The sequence below is a fragment of the Sapajus apella genome, unplaced genomic scaffold (assembly GCF_009761245.1).
Source record: "Sapajus apella isolate SASKATOON/1434 unplaced genomic scaffold, GSC_monkey_1.0 scaffold51, whole genome shotgun sequence".
Classification (NCBI taxonomy): domain Eukaryota; kingdom Metazoa; phylum Chordata; class Mammalia; order Primates; family Cebidae; genus Sapajus; species Sapajus apella.
This window is the reverse complement of record NW_022436991.1, coordinates 6,166,821-6,188,069: the sequence shown is the minus strand read 5'-3', so window position 1 is coordinate 6,188,069 and position 21,249 is coordinate 6,166,821. Positions and strand designations below refer to the sequence as shown.

General features: G+C 48.9%; 1 protein-coding gene across 1 annotated transcript; it reads right to left on the bottom strand.

Moving 5' to 3' along the window:
- Positions 1–1,225: 1,225 nt before the first annotated feature.
- On the bottom strand, positions 1,226–20,833 carry LOC116526495 (transmembrane channel-like protein 7). Its single transcript, XM_032242813.1, has 2 exons — positions 20,555–20,833; positions 1,226–1,639 (listed from the first exon to the last, which is right to left on the bottom strand). Exons 1-2 carry the CDS (start codon positions 20,619–20,621, stop codon positions 1,383–1,385), a joined length of 324 nt encoding a protein of 107 aa, XP_032098704.1. The 5' UTR covers positions 20,622–20,833; the 3' UTR covers positions 1,226–1,382.
- Positions 20,834–21,249: the final 416 nt, after the last annotated feature.

Here is a 21,249-nt window from a genome sequence, read left to right as displayed (position 1 = left end):
CAATGCATTTATGCTACTGACCCTTGGTGGGTGGGGGGCAATTAAAGAGTTAAGCAGAAATACCCACGTCTGTCATTACACCAGGCCAATGGGAAAATTATGTTTGAAATTCTTCAAGAATGGGGGAGATGACAAGCTATCACCCAAATCCGTTCACACTTCCCAGCCTTCCTGGCAGTTAGGTATGACCATGTGACTAAATTCTCTCTGGTAGACACGTAAAGAAAAGTGATATGTGTACCTTTCAGGCTTGGCTGTTAACCCACTCCCAAAACTCCCAATTACTCAATGAATATGTGAATGTCCCACAGCCATGTGACTTTGCAGCTCTTCCCATTAGCAGGAGGAAATATTTCCCACCCATTGAATCTGGACTGTGATCTGGTTAGACCATAGCCTGCAGTAGGAGGGAAGCTGAGCCAGTTCTAAGCCTAGCCTCAGGAGGTTTTGTAGGTTTCTGATCCTCTCTTGGGCTCCAACTGTTGCCATGCAAACAAACTGGAGCTCTCCTAATGATACCATGTGATCATTCCAGCTGAAGCCACCCCAGACCAGCTTACAGCAAGCTGACCCCCCAGCTTAAATCAGCAGAGCCATCACCCCAACCACAGCTGACTATCAATAAAGATTCAGCCCAACTGAAACTAGAAGGATTGACTAGCTACTCAGTTGTATATTAGGCTACTGAGTTGTGGGGTATAGCTAAGTGGTATACTCATACTCCATACTCTTTCTTTTTGCATGGCTTGGTTGCAGACAAAAATGAGGTTTTAAGGGTATACAGAGCCACAAGATGGAAAGAGCCTGGGTCCCTGAATGACTGACTACAAAGTTTCCCACTGACCTGAACCTAGTACTTTATGCTAACAAGAAATAAACTTCTAGGCCGGGCATGGTGGCTCAAGCCTGTAATCCCAGCACTTTGGGAGGCCAAGGGGGGCGGATCACAAGGTCAAGAGATCAAGACCATCCTGGCCAACCCCCATCTCTACTAAAAATACAAAAATTAGCTGGGCATGGTGGCATGCACTTGTAGTCCCAGCTACTCAGGAGGCTGAGGCAGGGGAATTGCCTGAACCTGGGAGGTGGAGGTTGCAGTGAGCCGAGATTGCACCACTGCACTCCAGCCTGTTGACAAAGCAAGACTTTATCTCAAAAAAAAAAAAAAAAGAAAAGAAATAAACTTCTACTATGTTGAGTATGTTTAGATATCTTTTTTTTAAGGCTAATCAAGTGAAACAGTAGGAGTTTCGGTATCTTTGTCAAAAAAGCTTAGCTTACGCTAAGGAAGAAAATTTTAATTATGTGAGCTCTTCAAGAAATGCATTTCATGCACAAAACATACCTCTGGTGCATAATATCACTATACAGATTCCAGGTGGCTAGTGAACAAACCTTAGTCTCCGCTTCTCAGAGATGTTCAGTGCATATTCTCGAATGGATTGGCTGCTGAGATTTGCAGCAATTCCGTCCTTCAGCTGGGAGCTGTAAGAGTTGGTTGGCTTTAGCAAAGTGCCACTTTGCTTGCCCCGAGAAATGACGGTCGTTCTCCTGCGTGCAATGGACCGATAGCTTGGCAATTCTTGGAGGAAGTTCACAGGTGGAGAGGAGAAGCAACTGGAGTCTAGAGACAGGTTCTCTAGGTAAAAGAAAAGAAAGCTATCTTTCACACCAGTGAGCTAGGAAGCCAAGCAGGAAACTTGGATCTTGGACATCATCACTAAGCCTTGCAGATAGTTACTAGCCTGGGTCAGTGACGACAGCATTTAGATCTTATTTCATTTACCACAGTGGTGCTCAGGACAATGAAATCATCTGCAGATGGGCTCACTTTCTGCAGATGTGTTTGCAGACATGCTTTAAATTGCACGACATCTGATTTCCAGTGTTTGGCTGCAGCCACTAGCTAAAAGCGCAGTCTTGGGCAAGTTATCTTTTTTTTTTTTTTTTTTTTTTTTTTGAGACGGAGTTTCGCTCTTGTTACCCAGGCTGGAGTGCAATGGCGCAATCTCGGCTCACCGCAACCTCCGCCTCCTGGGTTCAGGCAATTCTCCTGCCTCAGCCTCCTGGGGCAAGTTATCTAAACTTGCCCAAAGTTTTAGATATTTTAAATATTTGTCAAATATTTGTCAAACTAGTAATATTTGCTCCAACTTCCTCCCACAGTGTAGGATATAGTAATGTATTCAATAAAACTCTAAAAAGCATAAAGGATTGGGCACAGTGGCTCATGCCTGTAATCCCAACACTTTGGGAGGCCGAGGCAGGTGGATCACAAGGTCAGGAGATTGAGACCATCCTGGCCAACATGGTGAAACCCCGTCTCTGCTTAAATACAAAAAATTAGCTGGGTGTGCTGGCGTACACCTGTGATCCCAGCTACTCGGGAGGCTGAGGCAAGAGAATCACTTGAACCTGGAAGGCAGAGGTTGCAGTGAGCAGAGATTGTGCCAGTGCACTCCAGCCTAGTGGCAGAACAAGACCTCGTCTCAAAAAAAAAAGCATAAAGTACTATGCAAATTCATGGCAACAACATCAACAACAATAATAATAGCATTTCCTGTGTGTCAGGCATGGTGTAAAGAGCTTCACACATACTCATGGGACCTGGGCTGGGCTCCTGATCTGCTTGGACCAACAGAACACAGCAGAAGTGATGCTGGGCCAGTTCCAAGCCCAGCCTTAGGAGGTCTTGCAGACTTCTGCTCCGCTCCAGAGCCCAACCAGAACAAGCCTGCGCTAGCCTGCTGGGAAGATGAGACTATGTGGGATGACTGCCCCAGCTGAGGCCACTCCAGATCTGCCTTCAGCCAGCTTGACCTCCTGCTAACCACAGACACGCAGAATGAATGACATTCCTAATTTGCTTGTGTTTAGAGAGCTGGTGATTAGGCGTGCTGCAGACAAAGCCGGGGTAACTCCAAAACCCTCATCCTTTCTGTATCAGGCCAGAGCTAGAAGCTGCGCTTTGCTGTGTCTTGGCAGCACGCTAAGGCACGTGGGCTTTCTGCTGAAGGGGAGGGAGCTACCTTCAAGATGGGTTTTAAGCTTGATCAGATTTTACTTTCAGGAAGATCACTCTAAGTGGAGACAGGCAGGACTCAGAGAGAAGAGGGGGCAGGCTGCCATAATTACATAAGCAATTACCCCTAGGCAGCCAAGTTTCTATGACTTCACGATCAATGTTAAATGCTTGAGTTTGAATCCCCACTCTGTCACTTATTAGCTGTGTGTCTTTGGGAAAGTTACTTAACCTTTCTGAGCCTCAGTTTCCTCATCTCAAATATTCATTTAACAACCCTATCTACCATGTGTCATATCTGGAGCTAAGGGAACTGCAGTGAACAAGGCAAGTGCCCCTCTCACATGACAGCTGTATTCTGAGACGGGTGAGAGGCATATCAAATAATAAACAGGCAGTAAATATAATGCCAGAAGGTGATAAGTGCAATGAAAAAAAAAAAAGAGCCGAGTGGGGTCAGGGGTCAGAGGTGATGCGGGGTGTACACTGTTTTTGATGAGACAGAATCAGGTATGGTCTTTTTTTTTTTTTTTTGAGACAGAGTCTCACCCTGTCACTCAGGCTGGAGTGCAGTGGTACGATCTCGGCTCACTGCAACCTCTGTCTCCCAGGTTCAAGCGATTCTCCTGCCTCAGCCTCCTGAGCAGCCGGGATTACAGGCATGCACCACCACGCCTGGCTAATTTTTTGTATCTTTAGTAGAGACGGTGTTTCATCGTGTTGGCCAGGCTGGTCTCGAACTCCTGACCTTGTGATCCACCCTCCTCGGCCTCCCAAAGTTCTGGGATTACAGGTGTAAGCCACTATACCTGCCCCTGATCGCTCTTTAAAGGTGACATTTAGCTGAGGCTGAATGACAGGAAGGGGTAAGACCTCTGGATATTTGGGGAAAAGCACCCCAGGCAGAGGGAACCAGTAAGTGGTAAGACCCAGCGGCAGGCGTGTGTGTCACAGGCTAGAGGAAGAGTGAATGAGCAGGAACCTGGTAGGCCCTTTCGTTGGTGGCCTCCAATGAGCCACGCTGGCCATCTGCATGGTCCCCGCCTTGAATCTGCACTGAACCTGTGCTTACTTTAGCCAAAGGACTCAGTGGAAGCAATGCTCTGCCATTTCCAGCCCCAAGTCATAAGAGGGCCTTGCAGTAGCCACTTCTGTGCTCTTGACCAGGGCTGCCTGGTAAGAAGTCCAACTACCGCGGACAACCAGGTAGAGAGGAAGAGCCCCTAAGCCTATAAAAAGAACCAACAACCCGGGTGACTGCAAGAACCAAGGCTCAGGGCTCGTGTTTTCAACCCCCTGGAACAGCCAGGCACGGTGGCTCACACCTGAAATCCCAGCATTTCGGGAGGCCGAGACAGGCGGATCATCTGAGGTGAGGGGTTCAAGACTAGCCTGGCCAACATGGTGAAACCTCAGCTCTACCAAAAATAGGAAAAAAAAAAAAAGAATAGCTGGGCATGGAGGCACAGGCCTGTAATCCCAGCTACTGGGGAGGCTGACGCAGGAGAATCGCTTGAACCTGGGAGGCAGAGGTTGCAGTGAGCCGAAATTGTACCACTGCACTCCAGCCTGAGCAACAGAGCAATACTTCATCTCAAAAAAAAAAAAAGGCCGGGCGCGGTGGCTCAAGCCTGTAATCCCAGCACTTTGGGAGGCTGAGGCGGGTGGATCACGAGGTCAAGAGATCGAGACCATCCTGGTCAACATGGTGAAACCCCGTCTCTACTAAAAAAAAATACAAAAAATTAGCTGGGCATGGTGGCACGTGCCTGTAATCCCAGCTACTCAGGAGGCTGAGGCAGGAGAATTGCCTGAACCCGGGAGGCGGAGGTTGCGGTGAGCCGAGATTGTGCCATTGCACTCCAGCCTGGGTAACAAGAGCGAAACTCCGTCTCAAAATAATAATAATAATAATAATAAATAAATAAATAATAAAAAATAAAAAATAAAAAAAAAATACCCTGGGACAACCTCAGCAGGCATTGCCATGATGAGACCATCTTGGGCGCTCCAGCCCCAGCAGACATCGCAGGCAGCAGCGGCACAAGTGGGCTCCCCAGTGCCCGACGTCATCCCTGATGCACAGAGTCAGCAGAAATAATAACATGGCTTAGGCCAGCATGTTTGGAGCAGTGTGTTGAGCAATAATAGGCATTTAGGACAGGGAGAATGGAAACGCTGAAGTCAGAGACGTGGCTGGGGTTGGACCAAGTCGGGCTTCGTAGGCTGTGGCAGGACCTTGGGATGCTGTGCTCTGACCGAGTTTGAAAAGGTCATCCTGGGCTGGGTGCAGTGGCTCACGCCTGTAATCCCAACACTTTGGGAGGCCAAGGAGGCGGGGATTACCTGAGGTTGAGAGTTCGAGACCAGCCTGACTAAAATGGAGAAACCCTGTCTCTACTAAAAGTACAAAATTATCTGGGTGTGGTGGCACATGCCTGTAGTCCCAGTTACTGGGGAGGCTGAGGCAGGAGAATCGCTTGAACCTGAGAGGCGGAGATTGCAGTGAGCTGTGATGGTGCCATTGCACTCCAGCCTGGGCAACAAGAGCAAAACTCCATCTCATAAAAAAAGTCACCCTGGAGGCTGCAAGGCAAAGGTCAAGACTCACTACACAGCCTGTTTATGAACATTAAAGGCGATCACATGGGTAGAAGCTCCCAGGGCAGTGCCTGGCACACACAGAGCTCCGTGAAGGCACCAACCGGATGAGAAAGGGCAGGGACAGGACTAGGAGGGGACCAGTCAAGGTCTGGCTCTGACACTAATCTCTGCCTCTCTCAGATGGACAAGTTCAGACACAATGGAGCAGCTGTCCCACTGCAGATGACACACGGACACGCGCCTGGGACTCTGCCAATCGCCATGTGCCAGTCTATGAGCCCCACCCACCCTTCTACCTCCCTGCCGAGCACACCCTGAGGATATGACTAAAGCTAATATGAGGGTGAGGCGGGTGTGGCCCCTGAAAAGGAAAAGGGTCTAAGCCTGGCATGGAGGCCACCCTCCCCCTGGCAGCAACAAAGAGCCATTATTAACCACGAACAAAGGTCTTTGAATATAGAACAGCAGGGGCCTACTGAATATTCAACAGCTGTGGGGTCAGGGCCCCCAGGCTGGAGCCTGGGTTGGTTTAAAACACTGGCCTGTCACCCACCAGCCAAGCGACCCCAGGAGAGACAGCAGCTGCCTCAGAGTCACATTTTTCTCATCTCGGGAATGGAGGATATAATACCATGGGCCTCATCAGCACAATGGTGAGGAAGGAGTGGCAAACAACATAAGTAAGGCTGGCTAAGATTTACTGAGTACTTACCTACCTTGTACCAGGCTATTTAAAGTATTAAACATGCATCGTCACACTTAACACTCCAAACTACGCTTGGCCGGGCACGGTGGCTCACTCCTATAATCCCAGCACTTTGGGAGGTTGTGGTGGGTGGATCACCTGAGGTCGGGCGTTTGAGACCAGCCTGGCCCACATGGTAAAATCCCCTCCCCACCCCTGTCTCTGCTAAAAATACAAAAATTAGCCGGGCGTGGTGTTGCACTCCTGTAATCCCAACTACTCCGGAGACTGAGGCAGGAGAATGGCTTGAACCCAGGAGGCGGGAATCACAATAAGCAGAGATTGCGTCACTGCACTCCAGCCTGGGGCAGCAACAAGAGCAAAACTCTGTCTCAAAAAAAAAAAAGAAAAAAAAACTCCAAAATGCAAACTACTCTTTGGAGAGAATTATCCCTGTGGTGCATACCTATAGTCCCAGCTACCTTGGGGGCTACAGCAGGAAGATTGCTGGAGCCCAGGGGTTCAAGACCAGCCTGGGCAACATCACAAGACCCCAATTCCAAAAAATAAAAATTAAAAAAACCAAACCCCAAAAGACAAAGAAAAGAATTATCTCCATGTTACAGATGAATAACTGAGGCTCAGACAATTAGTAAGTGTTGCCTGCTCACACAGTAAGTGTTGGAACTACGAACCTATCACAGATTTATCAGACCCCAAAGCTGTAGCCCTCACCGTGAAAAAATTCAGGGGGCCATGTATTTAAAAGTACTTTGTAAATGTTAAAATGCCAGGCACAGTGGCTCACGCCTGTAATCCCAGAACTTTGGGAAGCTGAGCCGGATGGATCACCTGAGGGCAGGAGTTCAGGACAAGCCTGGCCAACATGGTGAAACCCCGTCTCTACTAAAAAAATATAAAATCAGCTGGGCGTGGTGGCACATGCCTGTAATCTCAGCTACTTGGGAGGCTGAGGCAGGAGAATCACTGGAAGCCAGGAGGTGGTGGTTGCAGTGAGATCACGACACTGCACTCCAGCTGCGCAACAAGAGTAAAACTCTGTCTCAAAAAAAAAAAAAAAAAAAAAAAGGCGGCCCTCCATCTGAAGAATGAATGAATGAATGTGCAGTGGCAGGGGCAAGGCACATCTGGAGGCCATCCTGAGGGCCTAACTTTCTTGGCAACTTTTTCCACAGGGCATCAAATCCTACCAACAGGCATGAACCTTCCCAGGATGTGGGCACCAGCCAAGTATGATCTAAATAGCACTAAAACCACCACCAGCTTCCCCCGTGTCATAGCCAAGAAACTTGTCCAACCGTATTTGGTGCTGAGTTCATGGCAGGGGTTTGCTTCCCACGCAAAGTATCAGGGAAACTCTGGGTAAAAAGGGACCATGTAGGTCACTGGGTCAAGGCCACTCACCAGCAGCTATGGGAATTAGTTCTGTCTGACAGTTCGCATGAAGCCTCTCTCTATGCCAGATTCCAGGCTGGAGGTTGGAACTGCGGAGAAGACGAAGACTTGCTCTCTGCCTTGACGAGCTTTTGCTTTCTCCTTCAAACACCACATAACTCCTACGTGCCCCTGCTACCACTCCGTCCTTTTTGTTGTTTGAGACAGTCATGCTCTGCTGTCCAGGCTGGAGCGCGGTGGCACCATCACAGCTCACTGCAGCCTTGATCTCCCAGATTCAAGCAATACTCCTGCCTCAGCCTCCTTAGTAGCTGGGATCCTAGGTGCGTACCACTAAGCCCAGGTAATACACATATATTTTAGTACAGATGAGGTCTCGCTATGTTGCCCAGGCTGGTCTCAAACTTCTGGGCTCAAGTGATCCTTCCGCCTCAGACTCCCAAAGTGCTGGGATTATAGGTGTGAACCACCACACCTGGCATATTCTGTCCTTTTTGGTTTTTGTTTGTTTGTTTTTTTATAGAGACAGGGTTTCACCATGTTGGTCAGGCTGGTCTTGAACTCCTGACTTCAGGTGATCCGCCTGCCTCAGCCTCCCAAAGCGTTGGGATTACAGGCATGAGCCACCGCGCCCGGCCCCTTTTTAACTGTTTACTTCTGTGTTGTTTCTGACTCTATAACCTCCATGAGGGCAGGGGCCCTGTCTCTTTCTGTCACCACTGAATTCTCAGGGCCTAGCACAGAGCCTGGTACGGGACAGATGCTTAATAAATACCTCCTGAATGAATGAATAATTCACAAATGAATGAATTTAGTGCTGAAGATACAAGATATATTAGATCACCCACCAAGCCAACCAAAGTACTTTGCATACCAGCAAAGCAAGGGTGTCAGCAAAATGAGAAAAAGAGTTTAGGAATTTAAGCCTTGAATATTATCCTTTTCTATATGGATGATGTATCTGTTTCACAACACAAAACACTTTGTTGTTGCTGTTTTGTTTTCGAGACAGGGTTTCACTCTGTCACCCCAGCTAGAATGCAGTGGTGCCATTTCCATTCACTCCACCTCCCAGGCTCAAGCAAGCCTCCAGCCTCAGCCTCCCAAGTAGCTGGGACTACAGGTGTGCGCCACCACGCCTGGCTAATTTTTTGTATTTTGTAGAGATGGGGTTTACCGTATTGCCTAGACTGGTCTCAAAGTCCTGGACCCAATCAATCCACCCGCATCTACCTCCCAAAGTATTGAAATTACAGGGATGAGCCACCACACCCAGAACAAAAATAATTTTTTTTTTTTTTGAGACAGAATCTCACTCCGTTGCCCAGGCTGGAGTGCAGTGGTGCAATCTCTGCTCACTGTCACCTCCGCCTCCCAGGTTCAAGCGATTCTCCTGCCTCAGGCTCCTGAGTAGCTGGGATTACAGGTGCCCACCATCATCCCCAGCTAATTTTTTTGTAATTTTAGTAGAGATGGTGTTTCACCATGTTGGCCAGGCTGCTCTTGAACTTCTGACCTCAGGTGATCCACCTGCCTCAGCCTCCCAAAGTGCTGGGATTACAGGCATGAGCCACCGCGCCCAGTCAAAGATAATTTAAAGGGTAATAAAAGCTGGCAAAAAATATTGGCTGAGATGTTGACCATATGTTACATTTACATTCTTCCTATTTCAGGTACTTTAAACAAACCAGCCCTATTAGAAATGTGCTTTGCTGTTTTTTTTCATGAAATGATAAAATGTCACGCACACACACACACAATTTGATATTACCGATAAATCGATGTAGATATTAATCTCAGAACTTTATGAACTTTTCACTTGAACTGTTGTTAATTTTTGTTTTTGTTTTGAGATAGAGTCTTGCTCTGTCGCCTAGGCTGGCGTTCAGTGGTGCAGTAGCATGGTCTCGGCTCACTGGAACCTACACCTCCTGGGTTCAAGGGGTTCTCCTGCCTCAATCTCCTGAGTAGCTGGGATTACAGGCACGCACCATAACGCACCCATCACGCACCATACACACACACACACACACACATATATGTGTGTGTGTGTATGTGTGTGTGTGTGTATATATATACACATACATATATATATACACATACATATATATATATATATATATATTTTTTTTTTTTTTTAACTAGAGACAGGATTTCACCATGTTGACCAGGCTGGTCTCAAATACCTGACCTCAGGTGCTCATTGCACCTCAGCCTCCCAAAGTGCTGGGATTACAGACATGAGCCACCCTGCCAGGCCGGGATGCACTGTTAAACAGTGGCCATGGATGATTTCCTAAGAAGGTGACATTTGAGCAAAGCCCTGAAGCAAGAGAGAGCAGAGCCCCGTTGCTATCTGGGAGAATAACATCCAAGGGAGTAAGAAGAGCAAGTGCAAAAGCCCTGTGGCAGAATGGTGTTCAGACAGTTTGCAGAACAGAAAGGAGACAAGTATGACTGGAGGAGAGTCATCAGGGAGGACAACTATGGGAGAGGGAGTCCAGGGAGAAAGAGCCCAGGCCACACAGGCAAGGACACTGGCTTTTGCTCAGTAAAGTGAGAGCCGTGAGAGGACAGGGTCTTAAGGCAGAGGAGTGATGATCTGATTCAAGTTTAACAGGATCCCGCTGGCTACTTCTGTTCCTCAACTACACGGAGGAGCGTAGCTATGATCCAAGCCAGGAACCATTTGTTGGGCTTCTGCAGTGAAGCGCATGTTCTGCATCTGCACTGTCCAATACAGCGACCACTGGCCACGTGGGACTTTTGTTTTTTTTTTTGGAGTACAATGGCTCGATCTTGGCTCACTGCAACTTTGCCTCCCGGGTTCAAGTGATTCTCCTGCCTCAGTCTCCCGAGTAGCTAGGATTACAGGCACCTGCCACCATGCCCAGTTAATTTTTGTATTTTTAGTAGAGACAGCGTTTTACCAGTTTGGCCAGGCTGGTCTCGAACTGGTGACCTCAGGTGTTCCACCCGCCTCGGCCTCCCAAAGTGTTGGGATTACAGGGGTGAGCCACCATGCCTGGCCTTTACATGGGACTGTTAAGCAACTGAAATATGACTAGCTGGGTACAGTGGCTCACCCCTGTAATCCCAACACTTTGGGAGGCTGAGGCAGGAGGATTGCTTGAACCCAGGAGTTCAAGACCAGCCTGGGCACCATAGTGAGACCCTGTCACTACAAAAAACTAAAATATTTTTTTGGCTGAGGTGGGAGGATCGCTTGAGCCCAGAAGGTTGAGGCTGCAGTGAGCTGTGATTACAGCAGTGCACTCCAGCTCACGTGACAGAGAGAGACACTGTCTCTGAATAAATAAATAAATAAATACAGCATAGAGGGGCCTCATTCACAGAAACCCAGAACTTAGTCTGAGAGGGGAGGAGCCAGAGGCCCCAGGAGCCTCCCTGATCTGCTAGGCTTTAAAACAGCAGTGTTGGGAGAAACTGCATGAGTCACACTAACTGGCAGCTAGGTGGGGCCAGTGACTGGCTGGGTCCAAGGATTTACAAACAGATGAGCAAACAGCCTTCAGGAGCAGTGACTAAGTCCATTATGAGAACCGCTGCTGGGCCTGGAACTCAAGTTGCTGCTTTTCATGCCCATGGAGCATCTGTCCTGGTATCTGTGGGGCAATTATAGTGATTCTGTCCATCCGAGAAAGTGGCAAGGCCTGGCAGTTCAGAGCACAGTCTCGCCAGACGCCTGTAATCCCAGCACTTTAGGAGGCCAAGGTGGGTGGGTCACGAGGTCAAGAGATTGAGACCATCCTGGCCAACATGGCGAAACCCCATCTCTACTAAAAATACAAAAAGTTAGCTGGGCGTGGTGGCACACACTTATAGTCCCAGCTACTCGGGAGGCTGGGGCAGGAGAATCGTTTGAACCCAGGGGTCGGAGGCCAAGATTGTGCCACTGCACTCCAGCTTGGCAACAGAGAAAGGCTCTGTCTCAAAAACAAAAAAAGAGCACAGTCTCCAAAGCCACCCTGACTGGATTTGGACCCCAGCCTCACTTGGGTCCTGTGTAACCTGGCAAGTTTCTTGATCGTTCTGTGCCTTGGTTTTCCCACCTGTAAAATGGGGACAGTGGTTCCTGCATCCTACACCTGTCCTGAGGATTAGGTGTCAATCACATGTAACATGCTTAGAACAGAGGTCAGCAAACCTTTTCTGTAAAGAGCCAGAAAGTAAGAATTTACTATTTGCAATTACTCAGCTCTGTCCTTGTAACAGAAAAGCAGCCACAGACAATCCATAAATGAATGGGCATGGCTGTGTTCTACTAAAGGTTTATTTACAAAGAAACATGACAGGCTGGATTTGGCCCAGGAGTTGTCCTTTGCAGATCCTTGGCTCAAAACAGTGCCTGAGGCCAGGCGCGGTGGCTCACACCTGTAATCCCAGCACTTTGGAGGCCAAGGTAGGTGGATCACCTGAGGTCAGGAGTTTGAGACCAACCTGGCCAACATGGCAAAACCCCACCTCTACTAAAAATACAAAAATTAGCCGGCTATGGTAGTGGGCACCTGTAATCCCAGCTACTAGGGAGGCTGAGACAGGAGAATCACTTGAACCCCGGAGGCCTAGGTTACAGTGAGCCGAGATCATGCCACTGCACTCCAGCCTGGGTGACAGAGAGAGACTCAACAGTGCCTGATATATTGTGCTATATACTTGCAGGCTTATTATCAGTAAGTTAAATATGCATGAATATTTTAATTTTGCAGCAGGGGGTCTTCCTGCTGTGGACCAAGCTAGGCCTTACATGATATGCTCTTTCTCCTTGCTCAGGACCTCTTTAAGAAAGCATTCCAGGACCCAGAGCAGTGGCTCAAGCCTGTAATCCCAGCACTTTGGAAGGCCGAGGCAGGTAGATCACCTGAGATCAGGAGTTCGAGATTAGCCTGACCAACATGGTAAAACCCTGTCTGGACTAAAAATACAAAAATTAGCCAGGCATGGCGGTAGGCACCTGTAATCCCAGCTACTGGGGAAGCTGAGGCACAGGAATTGCTTGAACCCAGAAGGCAGAGGTTGCAGTAAGCCGAGACCGCACCACTGCACTTCAGCCTGGGCGACAGAGAGACTCTGTCTCAAAAAAGTACAATAAAAAGGAGTCACCTCCCCTGAGAGGCCTCTGGACCACCCCGTCTGATCAGGCCACTCTTCCTTCTCTATCTTATCATCTGTTCATTTCCATCCCAGGAGTTAAGGCTACCTCCAATTATCCTATCTGTCTCTTTACTGTTTAGCATGTCTCCCTTGACTAGAAGCTCCATGAAAGCAGAGACCGAACCTGCCTCCTTCACCGCTAGACCCCTGGGGCCTGGTACATGGTGACCTTCAGGTCCCATTTTCCTCCCTTCCTCCTCCTCCAAGGGTGAGGTCAGTGCATCAGAAGGTCTAGGCGCCCCGGACCCAAACAATGCTCTTTTAAAAGGAAACCAGATTGCGACAAAGGTCAGAGCCTGAAAAGTTATTTCCCCTTTTTATCCCTCTAAATTCTTCACTTCCTGAAAAAAAACAAACAAAAAAAGCCACTGAGGGCCCTTGGACCTAATCCAGGCCTAAGTTGCTGGGCAGAGAGGTCAGTCTTGCCTCAAGTCAGACGGGCGGGTCACCAGAGAACGAATCCAGCCTGCAAATGGCCGGCGCGATCTTTAGCTATGTCCAGACCTGCCTTCCTCTGGGGATGCCTTTAAAGGTGATGAATGACCTGGATGAATGGACTTAGAAGATAAGAGGGGAAAAAAATATCACAGGTCAAATGGTTATTTGTTTTCAAGTTTAATGCCGTCTACTGGACTGAAAGGCATCCAAAGAACAGTTGTTCAACTACATAAATTCCTTTTTTTTTTTTGAGACAGAGTCTCGCTCTGTCACCCAGGCTGGAGTGCAGTAGCATGATCTTGGCTCACTGCAACCTTTACCACTTGGGTTCAAGCCATTCTCCTGCCTCAACCTCCTGAGTAGCTGGGACTACAGGCATGTGCCACCATGCCTGACTAATTTTTGTATTGTAGTAGACGGGGTTTCACCATGTTGACCAGGCTGGTCTCAAGCTCCTGACCTCAGGTGATCTGCCCGCCTCAGTGTCCCAGAGTTCTAGGATTACAGGCGTGAACCACCGCGCCCGGCCAATTACATAAATTCCTGACAACGTATCTCCAGAAAGTATAGACACAACAGCACATGCAGTCACGCCTGTAATCACAGCGCTCTGGGAGGCCAAGGCAGGAGGATCAATTGAGCTCAGGAGTTCGAGATCAGCCTGAACAACATAACGAGACCCAGTCTCTACTAAAAATCAAGAAAAATAGCCAGGCGTCATTGCATGCACCTGCAGTCCCAACACTTTGGGAGGCCGAGGCAGGCAGATCACCTGAGGTCAGAAGTTAAGAGACCAGCCTGGCCAACATGGTGAAATCTCATCTCTATTAAAAATACGAAAATTGGGCCGGGCGCGGTGGCTCAAGCTTGTAATCCTAGCACTTTGGGAGGCCAAGGCGGGTGGATCACGAGGTCAAGAGATCGAGACCATCCTGGTCAACACGGTGAAACCCCGTCTCTACTAAAAATACAAAAAATTAGCTGGGCATGGTGGCGCGTGCCTGTAGTCCCAGCGACTCAGGAGGCTGAGGCAGGAGAATTGCCTGAACCCAGGAGGCGGATGTTGCGGTAAACCGAGATCGCGCCATTGCACTCCAGCCTGGGTAACAAGAGCAAAACTCCGTCCCAAAAAAAAAATATGAAAATTAGCCAGGCATGGTGGTGGGCACCTGTAATCCCAGCTCCTCGGAAGGCTGAGGCAGGAGGATTGAACCAGGAGGCGGAAGTTGCAGTGAGCTGAGATCACACCACTGCAGTCCAGGCTGGGCAACAGAACAAGACTCCATCTCCAAAAAAACAAAACAAAATAAAAAAGAAAGAAAAGAAAATTAGGTGGGCATGGTTACATGCACCTGTAGTCCCATCACTTTGGGAAGCCAAGGCCAGAGAATCAATCAAGGCCACGAGTTTGAGACTGCAGTGAGCCGTGATCATGCCACCGCATTCCAGCTTTAAGGACAAAAGGAGACCCTGTCTCTAAAACAAACAAAAGCCTGGTACTGTGGCTTCCGCCTGTAATCTGAACACTGGGAGGTAGAGGCGGGCAGATCACGAGGTCAGGAGACTGATACCATCCTGGCCAACATGGTAAAACCCCATCTCTACTAAAAATATAAAAATTACCTGGGCATGGTGGTGTGTGCCTATAATCCCAGCTACTCAGGAGGCTGAGGCAAGAGAATGGCTTGCACCTGGGAGGCAGAGGTTGCAGCAGCGATTAAGCCACTGCACTCCAGCCTGGCAACAGAGCGGGACTACATCTCAAAAAAAAAAAAAAAATTAGGTTCCAGCTCCACCATAACAGCAGCCCTGGGGGCTGTTGAGTTTCACCCCTACCATTACAAGTAGTCCCTGCTCCAGACCAAGTTCCACCCTCTGGCTGTCAGGGTCAGTCCAAACACAGCCACATCCAGGCCCTTCCAGGTTTCTTCCCTGAGTGCCCCTTGAGGAGGCTGGAGGAGAGGCCAGTGGCCTCGCGGGCATCATACAGGGTTGATGCCACCTTGCACAGCCACCACTTCACAGTGATCTAGAGATCTTGGCTGAGCCTCTCCAGTGCTCCCCCCTGAACAACAGGGTAAGTTTGTCTGTTTCTCGAAAAAAGCCATGATCCTGCCACTGCATTCCAGCTTTAGGCAACAGAAGAATTACCATAGGATCCAGCCATTCCATTCCTAGGCATACGTCCAAAGGAACTGAAAATAGATGTTCAAACAACTTGTAGAGAAGTATTCACAGCGGCACTAGTCACAGTAGTTCAAAAGGTGAAAACAACTCAAATGTCCATCAGCGAGGAAAGGGATCAACAGGATGCAGTCCGGCCACAGAACGCAATACTATTCAGCTGCGCCTAAGCAGGAATGGAGCTGTGGCACCTGCTTTAATGCAGATGAACCTTGAACATATTACACTAAGTGAAAGAAGCCAGTCACCAGTCAGGCACACTGGCTCATGCCTGTAATCCCAGGATTTTGGGAGGTCAAGGCAGGCAGATCACCTGAGGTCAAGAGTTGAAGACCAATGTGGCCAACATGGTGAAACCCCCTCCTCCTACTAAAAATACAAAAATTAGCTGGGCATGGTGGCACGTGCCTGTAATCCCACCTACTTGGGAGGCTGAGGCAGGAGAATTGCTTGAACCTGGGAGGCGGAGGTTGCAGTGAACTGAGATCGCACTACTGCACTCTAGCCTGGGTGACAGGGTGAGACTCCATCTCGAAAAATAAAATAAATGATTATTATTGTTCGAAGCCACTAAGTTTTGAAGTAATTTGAAACAATACAAACACCTAATATTATTATTATTATGTAGCCTTTTTTTTTTTAGACAGGTCTTGCTCTTTCACCCAGGCTGGAGTACAGTGGCATGATCTCAGCTCACTGCAACCTCTGCCTCTCGTGTTCAAGCGATACTTGTGCCTCAGCCTCCCAAGTAGCTGGGATTACAGGTGTGTACCACCACGCCTGGCTAATTTTTGTATTTTTAGTAGAGACAGAGTTTCACCATGTTGGCCAGGCTGGTCTCAAATTCCTGGCTTCAAGTGATCCACCGTCAGCCTCCCAAAGGGCTGGGATTACAGGCCTAAGCCACCACGCCCAGCAGTAATATTATTACTTACTATGTTTTTTATATAAATGAACTCACCTAATTCTTTTGTGTGTGTGTTTTTTTTTTTTAGACGGGGTTTCACCATGATGGCCAGGCTGGTCTTGAACTCCTGACCTCAGGTGATCCACCCACCTCGGCCTCCCAAAGTGCTAGGATTACAGGTGTGAGCCACTGTGCCTGGCCGAACTCACCTAATTCTTATAATGATCCCCTAAAGTAGATCCTATTATTATCTCCATTTAATACACAAGGACTGAGGGGCCAAACGCTTGATTGCCTTGGCCAAAGTCAAAACCTGTAAATGAGGGAAAGAGAATTTGCACCCGAGACTCCAGAGTCTACATTTATAACCAATATATGTGGCATCTGCTGTACGCTGTGAGCCATTCTAGGTTCTAGGGAAACAAGGCGAAACCTCTGTTTTCCAAGGCATCCTCATTCCAGGAAGGACTGCTACTAGCTGGGCACAGTAGCTCACACATGTAATTCCAGCACTTTTAGAGGCAGAGGTGGGCAGATCACGAGGTCGGAGTTCGAGACCAGCCTGGCCAATATATTGAAACCCTGTCTCTCCTAAAAACACAAAAATTAGCACAGGATAGTGGCGTGTGCCTGTAATCCCAGCTACTGGGGAGGCTGAGGCAGGAGAATCACTTGAACCCAGGAGGTAGAGGTTGTGGTGAGCCAAGATCGCACCACTGCACTCCAGCCTGGAGACTCTGTTTAAAAAAAAAAAGGCTGCTATTAAACAAGGAAACAACCAAACCAGATGACTTCAGATGGTAGTAAGAGCTTTCAAAGAATAAGCAGGGTCAGAGGAAGAGAGATGGGGGCATTCCCTCACACAAGACAGCCTCAGAGCTCTGCCTCTCTGACATGACATTTGAGCAGAAACCCAACAGAAGGAAGAGGATGTCCTATTAAGAACCAAAAGGAGGGCTGGCGTGGTGACTCACGCTGTAAACCCAACACTTTGGTAAACCAAGGCACACAGATCAACTGAGGTCGGGAGTTCAAGACCCACCTGATCAACATGGAGAAACCCTGTCTCTACTAAAAATACAAAATTAAAGGCCGGGCGCGGTGGCTCAAGCCTGTAATCCCAGCACTTTGGGAGGCCAAGGCGGGTGGATCACAAGGTCAAGAGATCGAGACCATCCTGGTCAACACAGTGAAACCCCGTCTCTACTAAAAATCCAAAAAATTAGCTGGGCATGGTGGCGCGTGCCTGTAATCCCAGCTACTCAGGAGGCTGAGGCAGGAGAATTGCCTGAACCCAGGAGGTGGAGGTTGCGGTGAGCCGAGATTGCGCCATTGCACTCCAGCCTGGGTAACAAGAGCGAACCCCCCCCCCAACAAAAAAAAAAAAAAAAATACAAAATTAGCCAGGCATGGTGGTGCATGCCTGTCATCTCAGCTACTCGGGAGGCTAAGGCAGGAGAATCGCTTGAACTGGGAGGCGGAGGTTCCAGTGAGCTGAGGCCGCATCCTTGCACTCCTGCCTGGGCAACAAGAATGAAAAACTCTGTCTCAAAAATAAAAATTAAATTAAAAAAAAGAATAAATGAAAAGAACCAAGAGGAGTCCAGACGAAGAGAACAGCAGATGCAAAGGCCCTGAGGCAGAAAGCATCTTGGTGTGCTTGAAGAACAGGAAGGCAGCCAGTGCAGCTGGGGTGTGATGGATTAAGGGAAGGTCAGGGTGATCGGGGTCTGGAAAGAGGGGCTAGGGTTGAATCACCAGACTCTGTTGGTTGCCATGGAAGAGCCTGGAGTTTATTCTCAGAGCAATGAGAAGCCACTGGAAAGTTGTTTTTTGTTTTTCTGTTTTTGAGACGGAGTCTAGCTCTGTCGCTCAGGCTGGAGTGCAGTGGTGCGATCTCAGCTCACTGCAACCTCTGCCTCCCGAGTTCAAGCAATTCTCCTGCCTCAGGTTCTCAAGTAGCTGGAATTACAGGCACGTGCCGCCACACTCACCTAATTTTTGTATTTTGTTGGCCAGGCTGGTCTCAAACTCCTGACCTCAGGTGATCCTCCTGCCTCAAAAAAAAAAAAAAAAAGACTGCTACTAAACAAGGAAACAACCAAACCAGATGACTTCAGATGGTGGTAAGAGCTTTCAAAGAATAAACTAATCCCAGCACGATCCTATTCCCATTTTACTGCTGCCTCCCAAAGTGCCAGGATTACAGGAATGAGTCACCATGCCTGATCACACTTCTCATTCTTTTTTTTTTTTCTTAATTTTATTATTATTATTTTTTAAGACAGGGTTTCACCATGTTGGTCAGGCTGGTCTTGAACTCCCGACCTCAGGTGATCCGCCCACCTTGGCCTCCAAAGTGCTTGGATTACAAGCGTGAGCCACCGCGCCTGGCCACTTCTCATTCTTTAAACCAGACCTCTTTGTCACCTCCCCCATCCCCCGCCCCACCCCAGGGTCTGTCCTATAACAACATACAACAGGTCACTATTTAGAAAGTGCTACAAAGTTACCAGCACAGTCCTTTCTGAGCCTCCCACCAATGTTGGTGGGTACAAGGTCAAAAAAAAAAATCTCATCTATCAGATGGGTGCAGTGGCTCACGCCTGTAATCCTAGCACTTTGGGAGGCCAAGGAGGGCATATCACCTGAGGTCAGGAGTTCAAGACCAGCGTGGCCAACATGGTGAAACTCTGTCTCCACTAAAAATACAAAAAATTAGCCAGGTGTTGTGGTGGGTGCCTGTAGTCCCAGCTACCCAGGAGGCTGAGGCAGGAGAATCGCTTGACTGGGGAGGCGGAGGTTGCAGTCAGCCGAGATCGCAGCCACTGCACTCCAGCCTGGGCAACAAGAGCGAAACTCCATCTCAAAAAATAAAAACAAAAATAAAAATTCATCTATCTAAGGGGCATAGGAGACTTTTTAGTTAGAGGGGCCAATTATAGTCCTTTAAAAATGCCAAAAGTCCCCTTAAACACTTAACAGAGATTCAAGAAAGATAAATGTCACACTCCTTAGATGGGAAATGAGGAACTTGACATCTTCAATGTAATGGATTCCATTAAAATAAGATGGCGATCAATAGAAACCAACTAGAAAAATACCTGGCTAGCTATTATCGAAAGGCTGAAATTCAGGTGGCACCAGCAGTATTCATACTGAGCTAGAAAATAATTTGCGTTAAACCCAGCCCAACTTTTGTTTTCTGGTTTGGGTCTCTTCTAAGTTTTTTCTTCTAGACATTGGGAACAATCCAATTTGAAGGGCGCAATGCCCAGTTTCATTAAATCTCTATTCTAAAATTGAAAAAGATAAAACGTTACAGATAAAACGTTACAGCAGGGTCTTGTGTCTTGTTCAGTACAAGATTCGTAAGCTCCAAATGCTACAGGGAAGCCTGCCTGAGTGCTGGTAGCTTGTCTATCTTGACCGGGCAGCCGTTGTACATACTTATGTAGAAATCCATGGAGCTGTATACTTTACTGTAAATGCTACCCAATGCAAAAGATTATAATGTTTGGCCGGCTGCCATTTATGATGTCTGTCTATCCACAATGCCAGGTACTGCTAGACACAGCACACGGTTCTCAGCTAATCCCAGCACCATCTTATTCCCATTTTACTGCTGAAGGAGCTGAGGCTCAGAGAAGGCAAGCCACTTACCAAAGGTCCCACAGCAACAAACAGACAAGGCAGAATTCGGTTTCAAGTTGTTCTAACTGTATATAGGTGAAGCCTGAAATGTCTGCGAGGCAGGCACCTCGCAGCAGAATGTTAGGCGTGGAGGGGTACCCGCAATCGTTTCATTTAACAGATGAGGCTGTTCAAAGACTGTCCCGGGGTCTCTCGGTCAACTGGAAGACAAATCCACCACGGTCCGAACTACCTTTCCAGCGCTCCTTTTGGCCCCGCTGGCTCCCTCTGGATTGAGTGAGGACGCGTTGGAGGAGAAAGCAGGATGAGGAAGACCCCCCTTCCCACCTGCTGCTCCCCAGAGCCCGGAGCACCCAGCGCCGGGGGTGGGAGGGGACAGCCGCCGGGCCGAGCCTCCAGGACCTGGCTCCCTCCGTGCGCCCTCGGACCCCGGGGGCACTGTCCCCGCGCGCGCTCCCCGCCGCCCTACCTGGGTGGGCCGCCAGTTGCCGGCTGGGCCTGCCGGGCGGGAGCGCACTGGAGCTGGACTCGCTCATGGCTGCGCCCCGCTCTCCTGAGGCCGCCGGGGATCCGCTCCCGCCGCTGCCGCCGCGTCCCCGACCTTCCCTCTCGGAGCCGGGATTCCAGGTTCCGGCGCTGACATCACAGAGGCCGGGGCGGGGCGCCGAAGCTGCCCTTCCCACGCCCGCCGCCGGCTGGACCCCGCGAGGAGCAGAGTTCAGGGACCAGAGAGGGGCTGCGGAACCCGGCGATCCCGCAAGGCTCCATCCAGCGGCGGCAACAAGCAGCGACCTCCCGGCTGTCTCGCTGAGCTTGAAAAATAACAATAGCACGGGCGCACTGGGAGCGCAGTCCCCACCAGTACCCGGTACACCCACGAAACAAACATGCACATGGACCCCCGGCATCTAAAATCAAATCTAATCTAATAAAGAAATAAATACCAAAAATAACCGGCTGGGCGTCGTGGCTCACGCCTGTAATCCCAGCATTTTGGGAGGCCGAGGCCGAAGGATCGCGTGAACCCACAAGTTTGAGACCAGCCTGGCCAACACAGTGAGACTCTCATCTCTAAAATAAACAAATTAAAAAGTAAACACACAAAAAACCTCAAGATTCCAAGTAAGTGCATCTAGTAAGTTACCATTTGGGAACAAAAAGGAA

What these genes read in the sequence shown, in the direction of transcription:
- LOC116526495 (XM_032242813.1), bottom strand. Translation starts at nt 20,621, where the DNA reads ATGAGCGAGTCCAGCTCCAGTGCGCTCCCGCCCGGCAGGCCCAGCCGG. An exon ending in GCAACTGGCGGCCCACCCAG is followed by an intron (nt 1,640 to 20,554) that starts GTAGGGCGGCGG and finishes TCTTTTACCTAG; the next exon opens with AGAACCTGTCTCTAGACTCC.